General features: G+C 40.2%; 1 protein-coding gene across 18 annotated transcripts in view; it reads left to right on the forward strand.

Moving 5' to 3' along the window:
- The window catches only part of pcm1 (pericentriolar material 1), a 32,221-nt gene that overhangs the window by 9,376 nt on the left and 3,166 nt on the right, over positions 1-19,679 (forward strand). For 5 of the 18 annotated variants that reach the window (XM_088637870.1, XM_088638182.1, XM_088638215.1 and 2 more), the window contains 28 exons: positions 299-578; positions 1,648-1,757; positions 2,781-2,994; positions 3,475-3,670; positions 4,003-4,194; positions 4,345-4,496; positions 4,824-5,056; positions 5,866-5,999; positions 6,170-6,299; positions 7,291-7,428; positions 8,328-8,500; positions 8,810-9,007; positions 9,601-9,826; positions 11,015-11,160; positions 11,332-11,513; positions 12,150-12,327; positions 12,711-13,063; positions 13,593-13,751; positions 14,300-14,356; positions 14,785-14,957; positions 15,459-15,590; positions 16,352-16,487; positions 16,594-16,728; positions 16,854-16,981; positions 17,668-17,802; positions 17,945-18,142; positions 18,396-18,449; positions 19,424-19,577. In XM_088637870.1, coding sequence (XP_088493996.1) covers positions 299-578; positions 1,648-1,757; positions 2,781-2,994; positions 3,475-3,670; positions 4,003-4,194; positions 4,345-4,496; positions 4,824-5,056; positions 5,866-5,999; positions 6,170-6,299; positions 7,291-7,428; positions 8,328-8,500; positions 8,810-9,007; positions 9,601-9,826; positions 11,015-11,160; positions 11,332-11,513; positions 12,150-12,327; positions 12,711-13,063; positions 13,593-13,751; positions 14,300-14,356; positions 14,785-14,957; positions 15,459-15,590; positions 16,352-16,487; positions 16,594-16,728; positions 16,854-16,981; positions 17,668-17,802; positions 17,945-18,142; positions 18,396-18,449; positions 19,424-19,577 — 4,696 coding nt within the window. The remainder of the gene's footprint in view (positions 1-298; positions 579-1,647; positions 1,758-2,780; positions 2,995-3,474; positions 3,671-4,002; positions 4,195-4,344; positions 4,497-4,823; positions 5,057-5,865; positions 6,000-6,169; positions 6,300-7,290; positions 7,429-8,327; positions 8,501-8,809; positions 9,008-9,600; positions 9,827-11,014; positions 11,161-11,331; positions 11,514-12,149; positions 12,328-12,710; positions 13,064-13,592; positions 13,752-14,299; positions 14,357-14,784; positions 14,958-15,458; positions 15,591-16,351; positions 16,488-16,593; positions 16,729-16,853; positions 16,982-17,667; positions 17,803-17,944; positions 18,143-18,395; positions 18,450-19,423; positions 19,578-19,679) is intronic. The other 13 variants (XM_088638197.1, XM_088638228.1, XM_088638547.1 and 10 more) reach the window with 11 other exon arrangements.

The following is a 19,679-nucleotide window of genomic DNA, read 5'->3' on the forward strand; positions in this document are numbered from 1 at the left end:
TTTTGCTTACTGATAGAAAACTGTTTGTGAAAAGTAAATTTACTTTTTATGTACTTTTGAATTGTTTAAAAGTTTTTTTTTCCAAATGCTCGTGCCTTATGCAGTAAAAAGTAGGATTTATGCATACAATTCACAGCAGTCCATGAATCTACGTAACTGGATACTTGCTCGTCTTCTGTGATACATAGACAGTGGCTTTTGGATATTTGGGCGTTGTGATGAATTTATTTGGTTGATAGCTCTATACAGGGTGACTTAAGGTTTGCTAATATGTGCTCTTGACCCCCCTTGCTTGTAGGGTCGAGATCCTCACGGCGAAGCGAAGGAGGAGCTGGAGAACCTCCGGCGGCAGCACGACCTCCTGAAGAAGATGCTCCAGCAGCAGGAGCAGCTGAGGGCGCTGCAGGGGAGGCAGGCCGCCCTGCTGGCCATGCAGCACAATGCCGAGCAGGCCGGCGCCGGCGTGGACGATGCCGGTATGAGGCAGCGGCACCCTGTGCCTTCTCCGTCCGTTCAAAGGGCTTCCCCTGCGTCCTGTCTGAATCGCGCCGGAGAGTGCCCTCCACCTGACCGCAAGGGTTAGTGTTGCAGGAGCGCCAGTGGTGGGGGAGACCGGTCGGCCGGCGTAGCTTGTAGACTTGTGTGCTCTTGTGAAAGGGCAAACACCCAGTCGGTATCCTTGCGGTCTTGTGCCCTTCATGTGCGCATCCCCGCTTAGCTCAGGTCTGCAAGGGCTCAGGGTGTCCCGTTTGTAAACTTGTTTCACAAGGACGCTCAGGGCCCCCCCAGAGCTCATAATATTTTAACTTGTTTTATGTAAAGATAGTTTCATTAGTCTGCTTTAGATTCATATATTCTAGGTACAAAGTATTCACATAAGACTGGTATTTCGTAACCCCATTTTGACTGATCAATGCACTAGGTAAAAAAATATCTAAGTAACGGTATTGGTGTTATTGCCACGTTTTCCTTGGTTTACTTTGCCGTTTTGAGTTGTGCGCTGAACATGTCATATCACTACTGTGGAGGGACAGATAAGGGGACGTTCAGTTTCATCCAACGGAGAGTGGAGAATGAACAGTTCTTTAAAATAATTCTCTGCTGGGGTGCTGGAAAAGAAGTGAGGAAGCAGTAACAGAAACCTTTTATACTGTGAGCGGTAACCAGGGAGTGAGGTCATATGAGGGTGTCCCATTACCCTTTTTATAGCGGTGTGCCTTCGCGTCCTCGCACACAGTAAAGTAGACGGTTGCGCCGGGTCACAGGAAGTGTGGACGTGGAGGAAGGGGTCAGGGCTTAGTGGGGCATTTGGGATACGGCCTCGGTGTTTGTCAAACGGTACTCCTTTATCAGTGCTGTCTTTTAGAGCACAGTTTAGTGATCACATTCTTCCTATTCAGTAGTGAGGATTACAGGCGAGTTAATAGTTTATTTTAGATCTATTTATATCCTGGTTGTTGGTATAAATCATTTTAAATAGCAGCATTTTTAGAAAACGTCCGTTTTCCCAAATATATTCATTTTTTGAGGACTTGACCTTGCAGAAATGCTGAACATTTTTATGTGGTTCAGTGTGAAGTGAACATTTTTTAACCAACAATGTATTCCTCAACAGTAACAGGAATGTCTTTTCCTTTTCTATTCTAGTTGTAACTGAAACAACTGGGAGTGTCTCTGGACTGAGTATCACCTCTGAGCTCAATGATGAGTTAAATGATTTAATTCAGCGGTTCCACAATCAGCTCCATGACTCTCAGGTAGATCACGCTTTTAAGAGCAAGTACTAAGCATAATGTAGCAAGACGTAGTAGTTCAGGTGGGTAGCTGCGTCAGCATGCGTAGGCTGCAAAGGAACAAGTAATAGGTTTATTCCATGCTGAAAAAAAGAAGAAAGAGAACACAACGTTTCGGCCGTGGAGCCTTCTTCAGGTGTCACAGGTGTCACCTGAAGAAGGCTCCACGGCCGAAACGTTGTGTTCTCTTTCTTCTTTTTTTCAGCATGGAATAAACCTATTACTTGTTCCATAATGTAGCAAGAGACATGGAAGATCGCTGCTATTGCCACTGCTTCTAAATCAGGTTGAATATACTCACTTTCTGTAAATGGATCTGTGCTTCGTTTCTAAAGATGTCACAAGCAATAACTGTAATACAAATAAGAACCACACTGTTTTATTTGCAAGAACAAATTTTTTTAGTAATGCATTTTACTTGTATACACAGATATTTTGTATAGAGAAAAGGCCAACCTTAGGACAATAAAAGAAGTGTACTCTACTGTTTTCTAAAGCTGTAGAGCTGTTCAATATTGCTCTTGCATTCTGCTTGTCTTTGTGATACAAGCAGTAGAAACATAATTACTCACTTGCTGTAAGAATGTCCCCGTCAGCATTCCAAGTCATTGTGGTGCTGTCACTCTTTCAGACATTGAAGCACCCTGAATTGTAGAAAATGTAGAAGTACGTAATAGGTTTTGTCAATCAACTGATATTGGACCAAAAATGGTTAGACACTGCTAAAACTCCACACAAAGATGAAGTCTGAGTAAATGTGGAATTGGCTGTTTAAACATACTCATGGGCTTTGTGACTGCAAAAGCAGTCTTTGAACAGAGGGGGAGGGGAAGAAGTATATTTTACCTTTCTAGGATCCTTCATGGGTCTTTTTTCTACTTAACCAAAGTTCTAAATAAGTGATTTCCTTTGTACCAGTTGACCCAAGTTTGTTAATCTCAGCAGAATATTGAAGACCTGTTTACAAAGCACAATTTATTTTTACAGGCAAAAGCAGTCCCAGATAACAGAAGACAAGCAGAAAGCCTTTCCCTCAGCAGGGAGGTTTCTCGAAGTAGAAACACCCCAGCAGCGGAGCCCCCCTCTGCAGGAAACGCTAAACTCGTCAAGCTTAAAGAGCTGCAAGACAAAAAGCACACCATGGACAAGATCTTGCAAGAGCTGCATTCGCTGAGAGACCAGACCCTGAATAACAAATCCTGTACGTGAGGTCTAGTCTGATCTAAAAATGCATTTCAAATAGGGTGTAGTCGATCAATGTGTGATATCAGGGGCGCAGCGGTGGCTCTGTGGCTCAGGATCTGTGCCTCTGGCTGGAAGGTTGCCGGTTCAAATCCCGCAGCCGGCAGGAGAATCCTACTCCGTTGGGCTCCTGAGCAAGACCCTTAACCCTAACTGCTCCAGGGGCACTGTGCAATGGCAGACCCTGCGCTCTGACCCCAGGCTCTCTCTGTGTGTCTGTGTCTCATGGAGAGCAAGCTGGGGTATGCGAAAAGACAAATTCCTAATGCAAGAAATTGTGTAGGGTTAATAAAGTTATATATTTTTTTTAAGAAGCATGATTTTCAAGATCCTAAATGCATGATCCTTTGAAACTTAGTGTGCTAATGTGATGCCATCCTTTCCATGTGTTAATGGACGTCCTGTTATGATTGTGCGAACGTCCCTGTCCCCCTTCTAGTTCCAGCTCCGTCCGTTCCCTCTCAGAGGAGTTCGGACCGGCGCGGCGTGGTCTCGGCCCCGGCGGCCCCTCCGGGGAGGTCCGCAGCGGTCAACGTGGAGGCCAACAGCCTCTCCTCGACTGCTCGGCTGGACTCGGTGGCTTCCCTGAACGAGAGTGAGGGAGAAGACAACGTGAACCCCACTGACAAGCTGAGGTAGCCCACAGCATTGTGTCCCACCACCCCCCCACCCCCAAAGATACAAGAGTTGTTTTAAAGATGAGAATTGGAGTTCATGAAGGGATTGCTCCAAACCTTCAGAATGAGATTTTATTAATTTTGAGAAATAGCCATATAATCCGAACTCTTAACTTGTGAGTTCTTTAACCATAGCTAAGATTACACAAGTAAAAAAATAAAAGCAGACATTTATGACATTCACTCATAAAATAACTTGTTGGTTGATATTGAGTAACATTGTGCGGATTTGTGCTCCTTTTCAATAAACTTAATTTTTCGTTTTTAATTGTTGACTTGTTTTTCTTAAGGAAACTGAAAGAGGTTCATAAGAGACTGAATGAGCTGCGCGAGTTGGTCCATTACTATGAGCAGACCTCTGATATGATGGTGGACACCGTAAATGAAAACATTAAAGATGATGATGAGAAAACTGAAGGTTCCTTATTTGAATCTCTTTTTGATTCTGACCATGAGAATCCAGAGCCAATTACCAATATAAGGTGAGTGCCAACAGTATATAATTAAAACATATCATCCCTCTCTAAAGACAGTTATTTAAATATCAGGCTGCTATTTTGTCTGTTGTGCTTAGGTAATGGTAACATTAAAGCAAAAGTGGTAGTCTTATGCTGTTGTCTGTGTTTTTATAGGAACCCGCAAAGAGCTGGAAATTGGTTGGACATGAATAGTTTGACCAATGCTCATAGTACAAATAATAGAGATGGAAGATTGAATACTGACTGCGAGATCAACAACAGATCAGCAACAAATCTGAGAAGTTTAAACATCCCGTCTGTGATAGGTACTTCAAGTGAATAAAATTGACTTTTGAAACATTTTTAACAACCTATTACTGCTTTTTAATATTTCTTCATAGGTGATCTACTGTACACAATGCAGAAGTAAACTTCAAAATGCTTTTCCCTCTTCCCTTACTGAATTCAAGGTCAAGACTATTTTTGAAATGTAATTTTAGTTATGCTAAAAATTCTGGCTATAAAAAATGTGAATGTGAGAATTGTTAAATGTAATGTCAGAATTATTCTGGGGGAGATTGTTGCATGAAAAGTCCTTATGCAAGTGCATTTTCTCCAGAATTTTCATTGGCTGTATTCTTGTTCTGGGGCAGAATGCCAGTACAATCGAGATCGGCCATACAATGAAGTCAAGGATACGAAAGATGAGGAGTGGCTTGATGATGAAGATGATGGCCGGGAGAGGGAGGGCACTGAGGTCTCTGGGTCTAGCCGAAGAAGCAGCCTGGAGGAGGAGGAGGATCCCGAGTTTGTCCAGAAGATCCACAGACTTCACACAGCTAAACAAAAGCTCAGACACCTGCAGGAGCTTGTTGCAATGGTGCAGGTGAGTAGGGGAAGATTTTCAAATTGTCAAGCATCCAAGACTGACTGTACTGTATGTCAATCTGTGGTACGAGCTTAAGGCTGTTTTGGGAAACGATGCTTGACTGCATCTACTGTTATACTGTACCTCTTTCTTGGTTATGAAAAAGTGACACTTCTTTCACTTTTAGCTTCAATTTACTGTTCATTTACATGGAGTTCTGGGGAAACTGGTGATGGCAAAAGTGAAGACCAAACTGTTTTCATATTGACCTGTATTTTCACCAGCTTTGTCCAGATAAGTGGTGGATGCAGGGACAGCCAGCAGTTTGTTACGTTTTTCCCCCCCCACTCGACTCTAAGGGTCAGGAATGGAGAACTGGCACAACAAGTTGTGGTTGGTAGAGTCCCTTTCCCAAAAGCAGAGTTTTCCTTTGAATAGAGGACTTTAACTCTCACCTGAGGTGGTTGTAATATTGCGAAGCTTTTTGTTTCCTGAAAGCCGTTTGACGCACTGCAGGTCAGTGCCTGGCGGAGTTAGCATTGCTTGAAGGAGTGATGTGGCTTTCTTGGACAAACATACAAGTTCAGAGGTGCCGCAATGTAGAGCAAGCTAGGGAGAACATGACTTAAGCTCTGGTAGTGGTCAGCCAGCCATTTTATCTTTTGAAGGTTTTTTACTTTTTTATAGCTAGGTTATCATTTATATAGTATGCGGGCATTTTAAGTTCTAGTTTGTGGAAATGTTGTATTTCCAAATTGCTGGTCAGTTTCTTGAAGAATCGCCAAGTGTGGATCTTAGTTTCTAATTTTATTTTTTTTCCCCCCCAGAGTGACGATACTGATGGAACCACTGCTAACGCATCAAGCGTGACTGAAGATGATGGCCTGAACCAGCAACCAAATAACACAAGAACTAATGCTTCTAAGCTGAAAAAAGACATTGCTCTGAAAGAAAAGGCCAGGTACTTCCATTGTTTGTATTTTATCACTTTTAGAACAGCCTTGCGTATTGTGAAAACATCAGCAGTTTTTCTTTGGTTAGCCCGTTTCTGCGTGTTCAGGCGTGTTAATATAGCAGTTGAAAGGCGAAAGGGAAAATGTTGCTGTATTTCAATTTTTCTCTTCTGGGCAGGGAGAAATTCTATGAAGCTAAACTTAAGCAGCAGCAGAAGGAACTCAAACAGCTGCAAGATGAGAGACAGCGGTTGATGGAAATTCAAGAGAAGATCCAAGACCTACAGTGGGCATGTCCTGACTTGCAGGTATGTACTGTTCACAAAATTGAAAGTGCAGGGCAGTCCATGTACTAACTGGTATCTAGAAGCATCGGCTGTACTTATTCTCCACCACAAAACGGCAGCACTGCCTCATGAGCTTGTAGCACCAGTTTTGTTACTGCTGCAGGGTCACAGTGTGTCCAAAGTAAGGTCTGTTACTTAGAATAGCTATTGCCCACTCTAAGGTGATTACTATGTCAGGCCTTTTGTGTAGAATTCAGAAGTCGCTTGTTCATTGAAACTTGGGAGCTGGTTAAGATGTAGTACAAACTTTTTAAAGGGTAAGGAAACATCTGGGTTATAACTGGGAACTAAGATCCATTCAGAAAAAGCAAGTTGTAGATATTTTTAGAAAGTAGATGTTGCTTTTGTTTCTTGGTTTGACTAAGCTGAGGGCAGAGGTGGTTACATAACTTGGTAACTAAGTTAAATTGCCATCCTTTTACTTCTAAATATTCTTTAATAAGTACCACTTTCCAGTTCTTGAGTGCCAGTGTCTGGTATCCCCCCCCACCATCAGACCAGGGCTTGTTCAGCATTGCAAAAATGAAATCACTCACAGGATTATTATTTGTCCCCCGAAACTATGGAATTAAATCAGAAGTATGGTAACCTTACCCCACTTAGTTCCACCTGTTTGCAAAAGGAGCTCCAGAATTCTCGAGCTGAACACCATTATAACCAGTCAAGTGGTTAAGATGAAATGCAGTGTGAGTAATGCAGAGATTTTAAGTGGTTCTACGGGGATGCTGAAATGGTTGTAGTGGTGCAACTTGGAAGTTAGAAACACCTTTTAACTAGTTAATTGTTCTACGCTTCTTGAACCCCACAGTTGTAGAGATCCATAATTTGTCTTAATGGTAGTCTTCCTTAAGTCGCTGCCAGATATATTTAAATTGGAATAATGTAGTATGATCCTTCATTTTTGCAAACCATAAAGTTATGAAATTGATTATAGTGCACTTGCTTGTTCCAGTTATCCGTATCAAGCACAATGAGTCAACCCACATCCAGAAGACTTCCTGCTGCAGCTTCAACCCCTGCTGTTAATACCAACGGCGCCGTTTTAAAATCAACAGTGGAGCCTGGATCAGTCTCTGCCCCTGATAATGAGGTATAACTGCTTAAAATTCATGATGGGTGAACTATAAGTTAACAGTAGACCTGAGAACTGCACAGTATACATTGTGGTTTTGTCAATGACAGTAGATTAACTTTGAAGTTTTTTAATATTCATCTGTTGCTTATTAGAAAATCTTTTAAAAGGGAACTACAGTGCTATTTTTGTATTTTGGGGTTAGAAAGAATCAGTATTGAGTGCATTTCAAACTGCAATAAAAGTAAAATGTACACAGTAACTTGTAAAACCTCCAGTTTACACCAGAAATAGACAATTTCTGCTTCAGAACAAGACATCTTGTGACGTGTGCAGCTTTACAACATTGTAAACAAGCTTTCTTGCAAATACATCTCTTTAAATCCAATAGAAATACAGGTAGTCCTCACCTTGCAACGTATGTGACTTGCGACCACTCACACTTAAGACGGCCATCCCCTTAATCGTATTACTGTACAGTACTGTCTTCTTTTCGGGTCCCAGCCTTTGGTCGTAACACGTCTAACATTGATGACATCATCAGCCTGCGCGACACCGTGCTGCCGCACGTTATTGTTTGGGTTGTTAGCTAGCAAGCAAAAAAAGGTGTTCTGGTGGTGCCTGTAGGAAAAAGCAAAGGACAGTGGATTTAGAAATGAAAGTGAACATAATAGTGCAACATGAAAATGGAAAATCGGTATCTACAATCACATGAGACTTTGGCCTTTCTCATTCGACTGTCCACAATATTAAAGGACAGGGAAAGAATTTGTGAAACGGTGAAAGGATCAGCATCTATGAAACATGACTAAAGAGTAAAATTAGTGAGAAAATATAACGATTACACAATGTAGCATTGATGCCTGTTTAGTCTGTACACATCCGTATGGTTAACGACTAACTTGCAAACGCTTCAGCTTTGGTCCGAGATGCGTCGACATCAGATCCTGAGAGAGGAGCTGCGACAAAGAAGAAAACAACTTGAGTTGTTAATGGCTGAGCATCAGAGACGGAAAGTACTGAATGACAGCGCTTCCAAAAATGGTGATGCACAGATGCAGGATCCACAGCACCCAAGCAGAAATGACAGGTCTGTGATAAAAATGGTGTAAACGGTTTGCTACTGATGAAAACCTCTTCAACATTTGCATCTTATGTGATGACTCCCCCAGTCATACTAAGTTTAGATAAGGCAGTCATTTGAAGCTGTTTTTGTCTTGACCACCCTGTTTCTCCAGAGCCGTTTGTAGTGGTTGGTTGTTCTTATCCGTAAAATCAAATGTTTAAATCATGGCACATATGAATTCACAAGGATTTAGATGGTGAAACGCTTTCTAAGAAGTTCCCTTTAAATGTGCCTAGTGTATAAGAGATTGGAATTCTTTTAATTCTCTTCAAGGACAATGGCGACATGGGGCGGCTCTACACAGTGTGCACTTGATGAGGATGAAGATGGCTACCCCTCTGAAGAGACAGCCCAAGAAGAAGAGGAGGAGGAGGAAGAGGAGGAGGAGGGACAGTCCAGTTCATGTGAGGATGCGGCTCCTTATTCTTGCAGGAACACCAGGGATCGCGGCACAAGAAAACGGAGAGAGAGGTTTGTTCTATTACATTTTGAATACTGTTTAATTATTCACTTTTATGCTTCGTGTTTGTATTCAACTTTCTAAATGCTTTGCCTGCTTTTGGAAAGTGACTTTTGAATTCTGCAAGGCCGTAATTAATATGCGGCTTGCAACAGCCTGGATTGTTTAAAACTCTTGTTCAGTAACTAATCTCACAGATTTACTTTGAATTACCATTTAATGTAATAGAGATGGTTTCGGGGAAAGCTGTACGTGTATTCAGTATAACTAATCTTAAGAATAAACAAAACTATTGGACAATACTAAAACTTTACCTATAAACATCTCCTTAAATCATCAGTGGTTGAAGACTTTTAGACCCTTCAGGTCTGTAATTTATACAATTGCACAGTACACTGGAGCCTTTGAGGATCGGAGCCGTCTTAAAGTGCAACAGCACTGATCTGAGATTTTCTTGCTCCCTCAAAGTTCTTGTGGTGTGCACTGACTACAATAAATGCTTGTGCGTGATTTTACTGGAGCCGCAGGGGTGAGGAAACTGTCCTTGAATGGTTGTCCCTTATAACGTATCTGTTCGTTCAAAAATATTCGTTTTCGATAAAAGCAGCTGGAAGAGCTCTCGCCCGCTTTCCACGGATGGCAATGCGCGCCCGTCTCCCAGTTCAAGGCAACAGCAGAACATCAGCATGCGACGCCAGGAGAATCTTCGGTGGGCGTCTGAGCTGTCTTTTGTGGAGGAAAAACAACACTGGCAGGAGCAAATAAGCCAACTGAAGAAACAGCTTGACTTCAGCACTACCATGTGCCAGACTTTAATGCAAGACCAGCAGGTTGGAGACCGTTTCTTGTACATAAATGCATAAGAACATTAGTGCCTACAGTGTGCAAGGTTCTTATCCTGTGCCCTTAATAATGCCCTCCTTGTATATTGTCGGTTTTTCCTCTTGAAATGCTTTTGTTCCATTATGCAGCTTTCTATGTACGGTTATCACAAAAGGAAAGCTGTTTGCAGTGTTTTATCTTTGCTGATTTTCTGTGGCAAGTGCAGAAATTTTTGGGGAGTTGCAGAGGGAGTGTTTTTCAGTTGTAAGAGTGAAGCTAATGTCCTTCTGCCCAACTCATTTTGTGTGGCTGTTTGGGAAGAGGAAATCTGATGAACCCTTTCATCACAAAACGGTTTTTGTTCAATATGATAAAGTAGTACATCTTCAACTAATTTCATGTTGAATTATAGCAGGGGTTGGCAAACTTTTTAGAGCAAGGGCCACTAAAAAATTGTTTAGTAACCTTGCTTGGCCACCTGAGTGAAATCCTCTATCTAGCCGGTTTAAACTCAGTGACTGGAATAGGTTGTTTCTCTGGGCACATCTCCTCCACGACCTCTTGCACACACTGCTGGATGAATTCACCGCCTGTCAGGGGTTTGCCAGCTGCTGTGAGAAGCTGTGATACTCGATAACTAGCTCGGGTAGCCGCAACATATTCTTTGAATTTTCTCCTGAACAGTTTTTGCTGCACCTGAAGCGACTTTTTCAACTGATATAATTTAGTGTATTCTGAAAATGTAACCTGATGTTTTATCCCGTAATGCCTTTTTTTGGTATATTCTTTAATCACGGCGATTGTTTCCAGACTGATAACACGCATTATCTTTTCTTTCCAAGGGACACAAAAGTACTCTTCTGACCATTTGTTGTTGAATCTGCATCAATCTTTCTCTTTTTTTTTTTTGAGATGGCAGGAGCAACCTAGTTAGCCTCTTGTCAGTTATAACTTGCAACCTTTCAAAGAATCTTTCAAACAAGATAGCATACACTAGACGTCATTTGCGTGACTGAGCCAATCACAGTAGGCAACAAAAATCCACATGAATTTACAGTAAGAATCGGTTGTAGCACAGGCGTATGTAACCTAGGCTAAAGCCGACGTCTGATAGGCTAAAAGTAAAATGCATCGTATTGGTGTCAATCTGTGATGTAGATATTGATTTGTGTTGTGATTTGTTCTTGTTTTGACAGACGCTTTCATACATGCTTCAGACTCTCCTCACCAGCCCCTACGGCGTGCTGCCAAACAATGTTGGATCTCCTCAGGTGCACCTGATCATGCACCAGCTGAATCAGTGCTATGCTCAGCTGGCCTGGCAACAGAACAACGTTCAGCGGTATGGAGTGATCTCAACATTTATCTTAGAAATGATTTTTTAAACCAGTTTGAAACTTTTTAAGGTGATCACCATTCGTTTTCTTAAATGGTGTTCTAGGATTTAGTTTAGGTTGAAGTTTTCTTGCATTTGAGTAGGTTTTAATTCATTCTTTTAAATCTTTCCTTTCAGGCTGAAGAAAATGTTAAATGACCTGTTAAACCAGGAAAATTCACAGCAACCGGAGCAAACTGCTAACCGTGACCCCGGTGTCTGCTCTGCATCTCCAAATCTTTTCTCTCCTTTCAATTTACACCCCCATTTAAGTTCACTGAACATGCCTGGGCTTGCAAACTTCGCTCCTGTCACTGCTGGTATGTATCTTTCTGGCTTTGTCACTGTAATTGAGGTCTGCTTGCACAATAGTCACTAGAGCTACTCTGTTTATGGTCATATGTTCCTATGGAAACATTTCCTGCTCATATTTTCATTTTACACACAACTGCAATACAATAAAGCACTTTAATATGCCTGATTTAGTGTATTGTATAATTTTCTCCCATGTTTTATGTATTACAATGTATTTCCATTCCTCAAGAATTTATTCATATTAATGTTTTAAAATTCTGGATCGTTTTCTTGAGTTCGTACTTTACACATTTAAGGCAAAATGAAGTTTGCGGAAGTAAATTTTCTTTCAATCCTTTTTGACAGTTGCAACGAATAGTGTTTAAAAATGATTTGTCCACTTGTGGAGTAAGTGTAACGCCTATTTAAACCTTTCTGTGAAAATGCTGAAGTCAGACATCTAGTCAACTGTTTCTCGTAAATCGTTTATAATGCGTTTAGAAAGACTTTCTATTAAAATATTTCCATTTACCTGAATATTTGTGGAAGAAAATCCTACACATAAGGATAAAATTAGTTTTCTATCTTAATTTTGATGATGCTGCTGCATAAATTCTTGCAACACAAAAGAAATGGTTAGATGTGACTTCTTTCCTCTTCAGGGTTTAGCTTCAATCCTGTGTTTCCGCCAGTCTTTGGAGAATTTCCTCAGAGCTCTGCTCCGCAGGCCGGCACTGAACAGCCACAAACCGTGGATCACAACACTTCAGTGAAAACTGAGTATATGGCCTTTCCACAGCCGTTCGAAAGCTCTTCTCTGAATGGGGTGGAAAGGAAAAGGTATTCTGCTTATGCTTATATTTAGATCTAATAGCGTTTCAATTGAAATCTTTTTGTCTGTGAGCTATTTCTTATTAGGTGTAGAGCAGTTTTTCTGGCAGCTCACAATTACATCTAGTCTTATTTTGTTTAAGAGCTGTAACCAGCTGTAGTTCAGAGCATGCTTGCGGAAAGTGAGTTTCCGGGCTCATCCTCCTTTGTGCAACTGGATGTTAAATTGTAAAGTCGAGTTACTGTTACTGACAGGATTCTAATGATTCATTAATCATGATGCTCTTGGAGTTTGACCTCCAAGGCTGAGTTAAAATTAATCACTGTAATTGGTAATTGCAGCAAAACTCCGGTGTTCATGACATTTCATGCTTTGCTTTTACCAATAACAGGAATTCGAAGGAGGGCGAAGGTGATCGACAAGGTGCTTTCTGGCATGGTGGCGCTCATAATGAAAAAGCTGACGGGCCTTCCTCTGTCGTCGTGGACAAGACCACTCAAAGCCAGAGGACGGGAAAAGCACAGCCGGTCAGAAACGGCAGAAGCAGGCAGTTTGATGAAGAGTCTTTAGAAAGTCTCAGCAGTATGCCTGATCCCATAGATCCCACTACTGTGACTAAGACCTTTAAATCAAGAAAAGCTGCTGCCCAGGCAAGTCTTGCTTCAAAAGATAAAACACCCAAATCAAAGAACAAGAGAAAGAGAAGTAATGGACAGAGCAAACCCTTTGGAGGGGGTAACATGGGTATGTACGTTTGTCCAAATGTGATAATTTAACCAATTCTTCAGCAGACCTATATAAGGGATCAGTACACAGTTGGCAATCTGTTCCTTAGCTGTTAGTTATTTCTGCTGAGAGTTCAGACTTGCAGATCAGCATTGCTTTGTTGGCCACTATGTCGCAACATACATGCATTGGAACATAGTTTGAATTTTTGGTATCTATACTCGGTCCAGAATGTATCGGAACGGACTGGTGTCCGAATTAAATTGAAACTTCAGTCCAACATTTAGTTAAAAATTTCAAAGCTATTTAGTGATCGCACATTTAGGTGTTCTCAAGAAGCCCGTGTTATACTGGCAGTTGAGTAGAAGATCCTTTTGTGAAGTTTGACGAGAAATTGACTCCTTCAGAGTGCTAGAGTTATCAAGTGATAGAAGTAAAGAGAAATATTGCTTCTAGTTGTCATTGTAACTTTAATACCTCTGTAACAGGTACTTTTAATAATGGTTGTGAAAGGAAACATAAAGCTGTTTTTGGGCTTTTGCTTCAGGACAGGAAAGCGACAGTGTCTCTAGTGCTAACGAATACAACAGGGTGAGAAGTCCTCACTCCAAGCAAAAAGAAGAATCTGAGAAGGTCCTCGACAAACGAACACCGGATCAGCTGGACACTAAACTAACATGCAGCAAGTCCAATGACCTCTCTTCTGGTGAGCTTGAACTTTAGCAGACTTTTTCTTAGAGCGATGTAAGCATGAATCTGTTAGTAAAAAAAAAAACACGTTCTACTTAATCTTAAAGGTCTAGGTTGTTGGGTTCTGCAGCATAGAACAAGGCAGTTTAGGTTTGGCCCTCAAGTGGAGAGTTCTAGTAGTTGCTGGTTTAAAGAAGTGCCGTGTAGCTGTCTTTAAACAAGAATGCTTTGATAAAGCTTTGTCTTTATTCATAAACTAGACACTTCATGTCCTGAGCCCAAATCTGCATTATCCTCTATACGTGAATGACCCTTTTGCACAACTGCAGTACTCCCATCAGGTTTAGTTGAAATAGCTCCACCCAAATTTCAAAATGTTAAAACTCTTTTAGAGGAAATTCTGTGATGTATTGGAAGGCTTATTTAATGTGGGGCTTTATAATGTAAATTGGACTGGGTGAACATGTGAGTGTTTGGTTGGTGTTTTTCCTTGGTTTGTTTCTTTTCTGTTTTCGTCCCTCATCTTTTCTGTCTGTGCACATTTTGTATTGCTTTTACCCACAGCAAATGTTTGGAGAGCTTCCTTCCACTCTAACAGAAATGCATGCACTGAAGCACCAGGTAATAAAATTGTCAGTCCTGCATGTTTAACTCTACGGTTTGGCAAAATGTGCTTTTGTGTCTCCAATTTTCAAAAGTTTTTTTTGTTTATGTCAGTGTTTAGAAGTTGTGTAGGCCTAACCCTTCTCACCTTGCTATGTTTCACAAGCATGAAAATCAGCCAGATCTCTCTCTGGATATGCATAATCAAGAGAACTTTTCTAAAGACATTTATGACACCTTGATGTTTTCAGTGATATTTTTGATTATGGAGAGTTTGCACCCAATCCAGTTTCACCTATTTTAAGTTGCCGTAAGATGGGGTGGAAGGGAATGTAAAAATGATCTGAACGTAATTCCTTCGTTGATTTTTAAATTCAATGATCACTTTTTGGTGTGGGGGGGATGTTTTAAAGACTTTGAGCTAAGAATGTTTTCTTTATTTACAGATACTAGTAGTGACTTTTCCCTGTTTGAAACCTTGCGAGAGACGATATATTCTGAAGTGGCCACGTTAATTTCACAGAATGAATCTAGGCCACACTTCCTCATTGAACTTTTCCATGAACTTCAGATGCTCAACACTGATTATTTGCGGCAGAGAGCACTTTATGCCTTACAGGTAATTCTGCTGTAAAGCCGATGAACTTGAGTCAGACCTAAATTGAGTGACCAGTTGAATTATGCACGGTTATATGTTTGTCTCCTGGTTTAGTCAGTTGCTAGAAGGTGGAAGCTGATGTTGAAAGCCTTTTCTCAAAGTGGTGTTTAAATCCAACTCACAAATTGTTATGGCATTTTATTTGTATTCACAATATTTTTGTTGTTCTTAAGTTTTAAGTGTAATATTTTAGTCGAGACACACCAGAATAATTGTGACTTTCTTTTATTGCAATAATTACAACATTTTTAGGGAAAGTAAATACTCATGGCTCCATTCTTGCAAAGAGTGTACCTTATGTTTCCTTCTGACTTGGTGTCAGTAAAAGGATGTTGATCTCGTATCCTTATTTTTGTGAATAACCCATACCCACAAAAGGGCATTTACTGAGCTTTTTCAGATAGTCATTAATGGGTTTTTGGAACATTTTCAGCTTATTTTAAGATCTTTTTACAACTACAGGACATTGTGACCAGGCACCTGACAGAGAAGAAAGACACTAATGAGGAGCAGGCAGCATCTCTGAGCTCAGCTGCCTGGGCAGCATCAAATTCAGAACTTACTCCCAGTGAAAGTCTCGCTACGAGCGATGGAGTAAGTCATTTGTTTTACTCTGTTCTTGTAATCAGGGTACCTTGTAATTTGTTTAAATTCGTGCTTTCCAGTTGTGGCTCAGATAGCAAATCGTGTTTTAGTAAATTATGTGGCCTAGTCTAAAAGAAAATGCATTATCAAAAACATGGGATATCAACAGCATTTCCCTTTTTAAAAACTTCTGTTTTATGCATTTCTAACGTAAAACATTACACCAGCATGTACTGGTTTAAGGGCAGTAGCCATATTGAAATGTGTAAAGTAAAAAAAAAAAAAGATGCTGCCATGTGATCTACATACAATTCCTAACCCTTAACCCTTATCCTAACTCTGATGAAGGTAAAGGGTCTGTGTCATAACATCGCTATTGTTATCAATTACTTATAGTTTTTCACTTCAGATGTGTAGTAGTGGCACCATTAGTATCTTAACCACTTGTCCATTTTTTTACACAATGTGTAAAATACCCAGAGATGTAATTTGGTTGACTACTGTAATGGTTTGTTGATGGTGTCATTTGATTTTATCTGGTTATCACCACATTTTAATGGGTTTGTAATGATGCTTGTCAGTACTAATGATTCTGAAGCGAATTACGCCTGAATGCTCAAAAGATTTAAAGGGAAAGATTAGTACTTAGTACTGTCAGAGCCTGTAGTAACTAATTAAAAAAAAAAAGAGAAATTATATTGGCATTCTTATAAAAGAGTATAGTTTTGTGCATGCTTTCAGAGTATTTATCTTGCATTAATGTTTTTTAGGACGTTTCTGAGAAGAATACTGAAAACAAACTTAATCTGAACAGGAAACATAATGGTGGCGATACTGAATTTATGGATAATGAAAGTACCCTGTCTACCTCTTCAAACCTTGAGCCATTTGCAAATGATGATCTAGGTAACGTCATCGGTTCCTTCAGTATACTTGATCATCTGCTAATGCGTAACCCCTTGGTGCAGAGCCTAACTGGTTGTTTCACATGTGCATGCTTCTTTTGGTGCAGGGAACACTGTGATTCATTTAGATAAAGCGCTGGCTAGGATAAGGGAATATGAGCGCATGAAGCTCAGAGCTGAATATAACGAAAATGCTGCTGACTCTTCTGCTGTTGAACAAGGTGTGGCTGACGGCTTAGAAGGTACTTTGCACTAAAGGCTTTGCTTTTATCTGCCATGCTTTCAATTCAATTCTGACTTTTAAAGTATTCATATATGCATGTTTAAATTCCTAATTTTAAGTTTTATTTTAATATTCCATTTGAAGGTGCTTCTGCAACCCCTCCTGGCCTAACGGGGCACATCTCTTCAGATATCCCTTGCCCGCGAATTGATACACAGCAGCTGGACAGGCAGATTAAGGCCATCATGAGAGAAGTCATACCCTTCCTTAAGGTGAGACCTAAGATGAGGTGTAGCTGGCTAGTAAGTTTGGGCTAATTTAAAAAACTTTGTTCCAGTTTTGAAGTGATGACATCAAGTTGATTTGAAACTAAACAATCTGAAGATACTTCCTTAGGGCACAGTGAGAAAAGGCATTGCCACTCCAATAAAACTGAAGAAAGTTTAATGTAATATATAGATGATAAAAAAAAAAAACTTATGATGAGCTGTTGTATCTTGTGATTGGAGTTTAAATGGGTTGATGTTTTATGCTTTTGGCTTATGTTATTCTTTAGAATCTGATGAGGAATTAACTGCTTAAAAAATTAACATTACCAAATATTGGGCTATTTATCAGGGTGATATTTGTAAGAATATACCTGTGTAGTTTGAAATAATGCATTTTGTGGTATTTCTGATGTTTGCACTGAAATTCCAGATAGAGAAGTTTTCAGATTTACCCATCAGTTTTATAGTCAAAAATGGTAACTAAGACTGTCAAATGCAGTCTGAAAATCTCAAGAATATGACTCGAGGTAGCTGAACAATTTGCTTTTCTTTTGCCCATTTTGCCTGATGTTTTTGAGTGAGAGTGGATTTTTAGACTTAAATTAAGCAAACTACTTTGATCAGGACATTTCTACATTGTTCCTAAATTGTTACACACCTTGATAATGTATTACCATACTTTGTTTTAGGAACATATGGACGATATATGCTCTTCACAGCTTCTGATATCAATTAGGCGTATGGTCCTTACATTGACACAGCAGAATGATGAGAGCAAGGAATTCGTCAGGTTTTTCCATAAACAGCTTGGAGGTATCTTGCAGGTTTGTAGCGTTTTCTTCAGTATTTTAAATGTATTTTGTATTGAGAATATGCCTTAATTAACATGGTTTTGGGGCTGTTGCTAAGTGCTACGTAATGTGTTGTTGATTTCAAACGACTAATTTTGAAACTTTTCTTTTTCAGGATTCATTGTCAAAATTTGCTGGTAGAACACTGAAGGAATGTGGAGAGGATCTGCTTGTGGAAATTTCTGAAATCCTCTTTAATGAACTGGCTTTCTTCAGGCTGATGCAAGATCTGGATAACACCAGTACTACAGTAAAACAGAAAGAGAGAAAGAAAAGTGACACTACTTCTTCAAAACAAACACTTAAGCCAGAGGTGGTGTTTTCTTATACATCTAGACGAGCTGTGTGTGTGCAAATCAGAGAAGTCATTACTAGTTGTAGCAATGTAGTTTTACTGCGTAAATACAAATAGCATTTGAAATTGTTAATGCTAAGGAACTGTAGTTCATTTCTCCATAATTTTATACAGTAAGCTTTAAAAAGATAAGAGAGACTGATCAGTTAGATGTGTTCTTTTTCAGCTTTGTTTTTTCTTGACTAATATATAGTTTGGAATCTTTTTTCAGGAAAGGAAAACAGCTGGTAGTGAGCAGTCATTGTCAGGAGATTTACTTGATCGGGTAAGTGCTGTGTTTTAAATGAAACAATGTGGGTTTGCCACAATCTTTAAAAAAAGGTAGGACTTAAGTTTTCTAATTAAATACTTTGCTGCTTTAATTTAGTTACAGTGCAGTCCATAAGTATTTGGACAGTGAAACAATTTTTGCTGTTTTGGCTCTGAACTCCAGCACATGGGATTTGAAATGAAACAATGACTATGAGGTTAAAGTGCAGAATGTCAGCTTTAATTCGTGGTCATTTACGTCTATATTAGGTGAACCTTATAGGAATCGCAGGAATCACCCTTTTTATACATAGCCCCCCCATTTCAGGGGACCAAAAGTAATTGGACACAATCTTAATTTTGTATGTTTGCAAATCCTTTGCAATTGATGACTTCCTGAAGTCTGCGTCCCATGGACATCACCAGACTGACATCTTTCCTGCTGATGCTCTGCCAGGCCTGTAATTCAGCCATTTTCAGTTCCTCCTTGTTTTGGGGGCTTTATGCTTTCTTTGTCTTCAGTAAGTGAAATGCTTGCTCAGTGGGGTTCAGTTCAGGTGATTGACTTGGCCAGTCGAGAACATTCCACTTTTTGGCCCTATAAAACTCCATAGTTGCTTTGGTGTATGTTTGGGGTCATTGTCCTGCTGCAAGGTGAAGCGCCGTCCAGTGAGGTTTGAAGCATTTGGTTGTATCTGACCAGATAAGATGCTTCTCTACGCTTCAGAATTCATCCTGCTGCTGCCGTCTGCAGTCACATCATCAAGAAAGACAAGTGAGCCAGGTCCACTGGCAGCCACACATGCCCAAACCATGACACCACACCAAAACCCTTCAGCAGTACAAGAATTGGTTTCATCCCCTATAATAGTTTGACATTCTTATTCTGGTGAACTACACTTTACTGAAAATCAGTCCCATTTCTCACATATACATAGTTTAGGCAAGCATGTGCCAGTTTACCGATATTGACCATTTTTTCACTTGTAGGATAAAGTCGACCCTCAGCAAGGTCTTGATGTGGATGAGCCTGAAATAAAAGAAACCAATCAAGTTGAAGTGAAGGAGAGCATGAGCTGTGATGGATCTGACCGAGAGGATGAGGATGATGATGAAGACAGTGGGAGATTGCCCTTGTCTATAAGTTAGTATGCTGACTTGTCATGTCACGTGTGTGTGATGTTTAAGTCATTATTTACAAGTAATGAAGTCATTATTTTAAATGCAAGTGAAGAAATCAAGCTTT

The sequence above is a fragment of the Lepisosteus platostomus genome, chromosome 1, assembly GCF_059453375.1.
Source record: "Lepisosteus platostomus isolate fLepPlt1 chromosome 1, fLepPlt1.hap1, whole genome shotgun sequence".
NCBI lineage: Eukaryota > Metazoa > Chordata > Actinopteri > Semionotiformes > Lepisosteidae > Lepisosteus > Lepisosteus platostomus.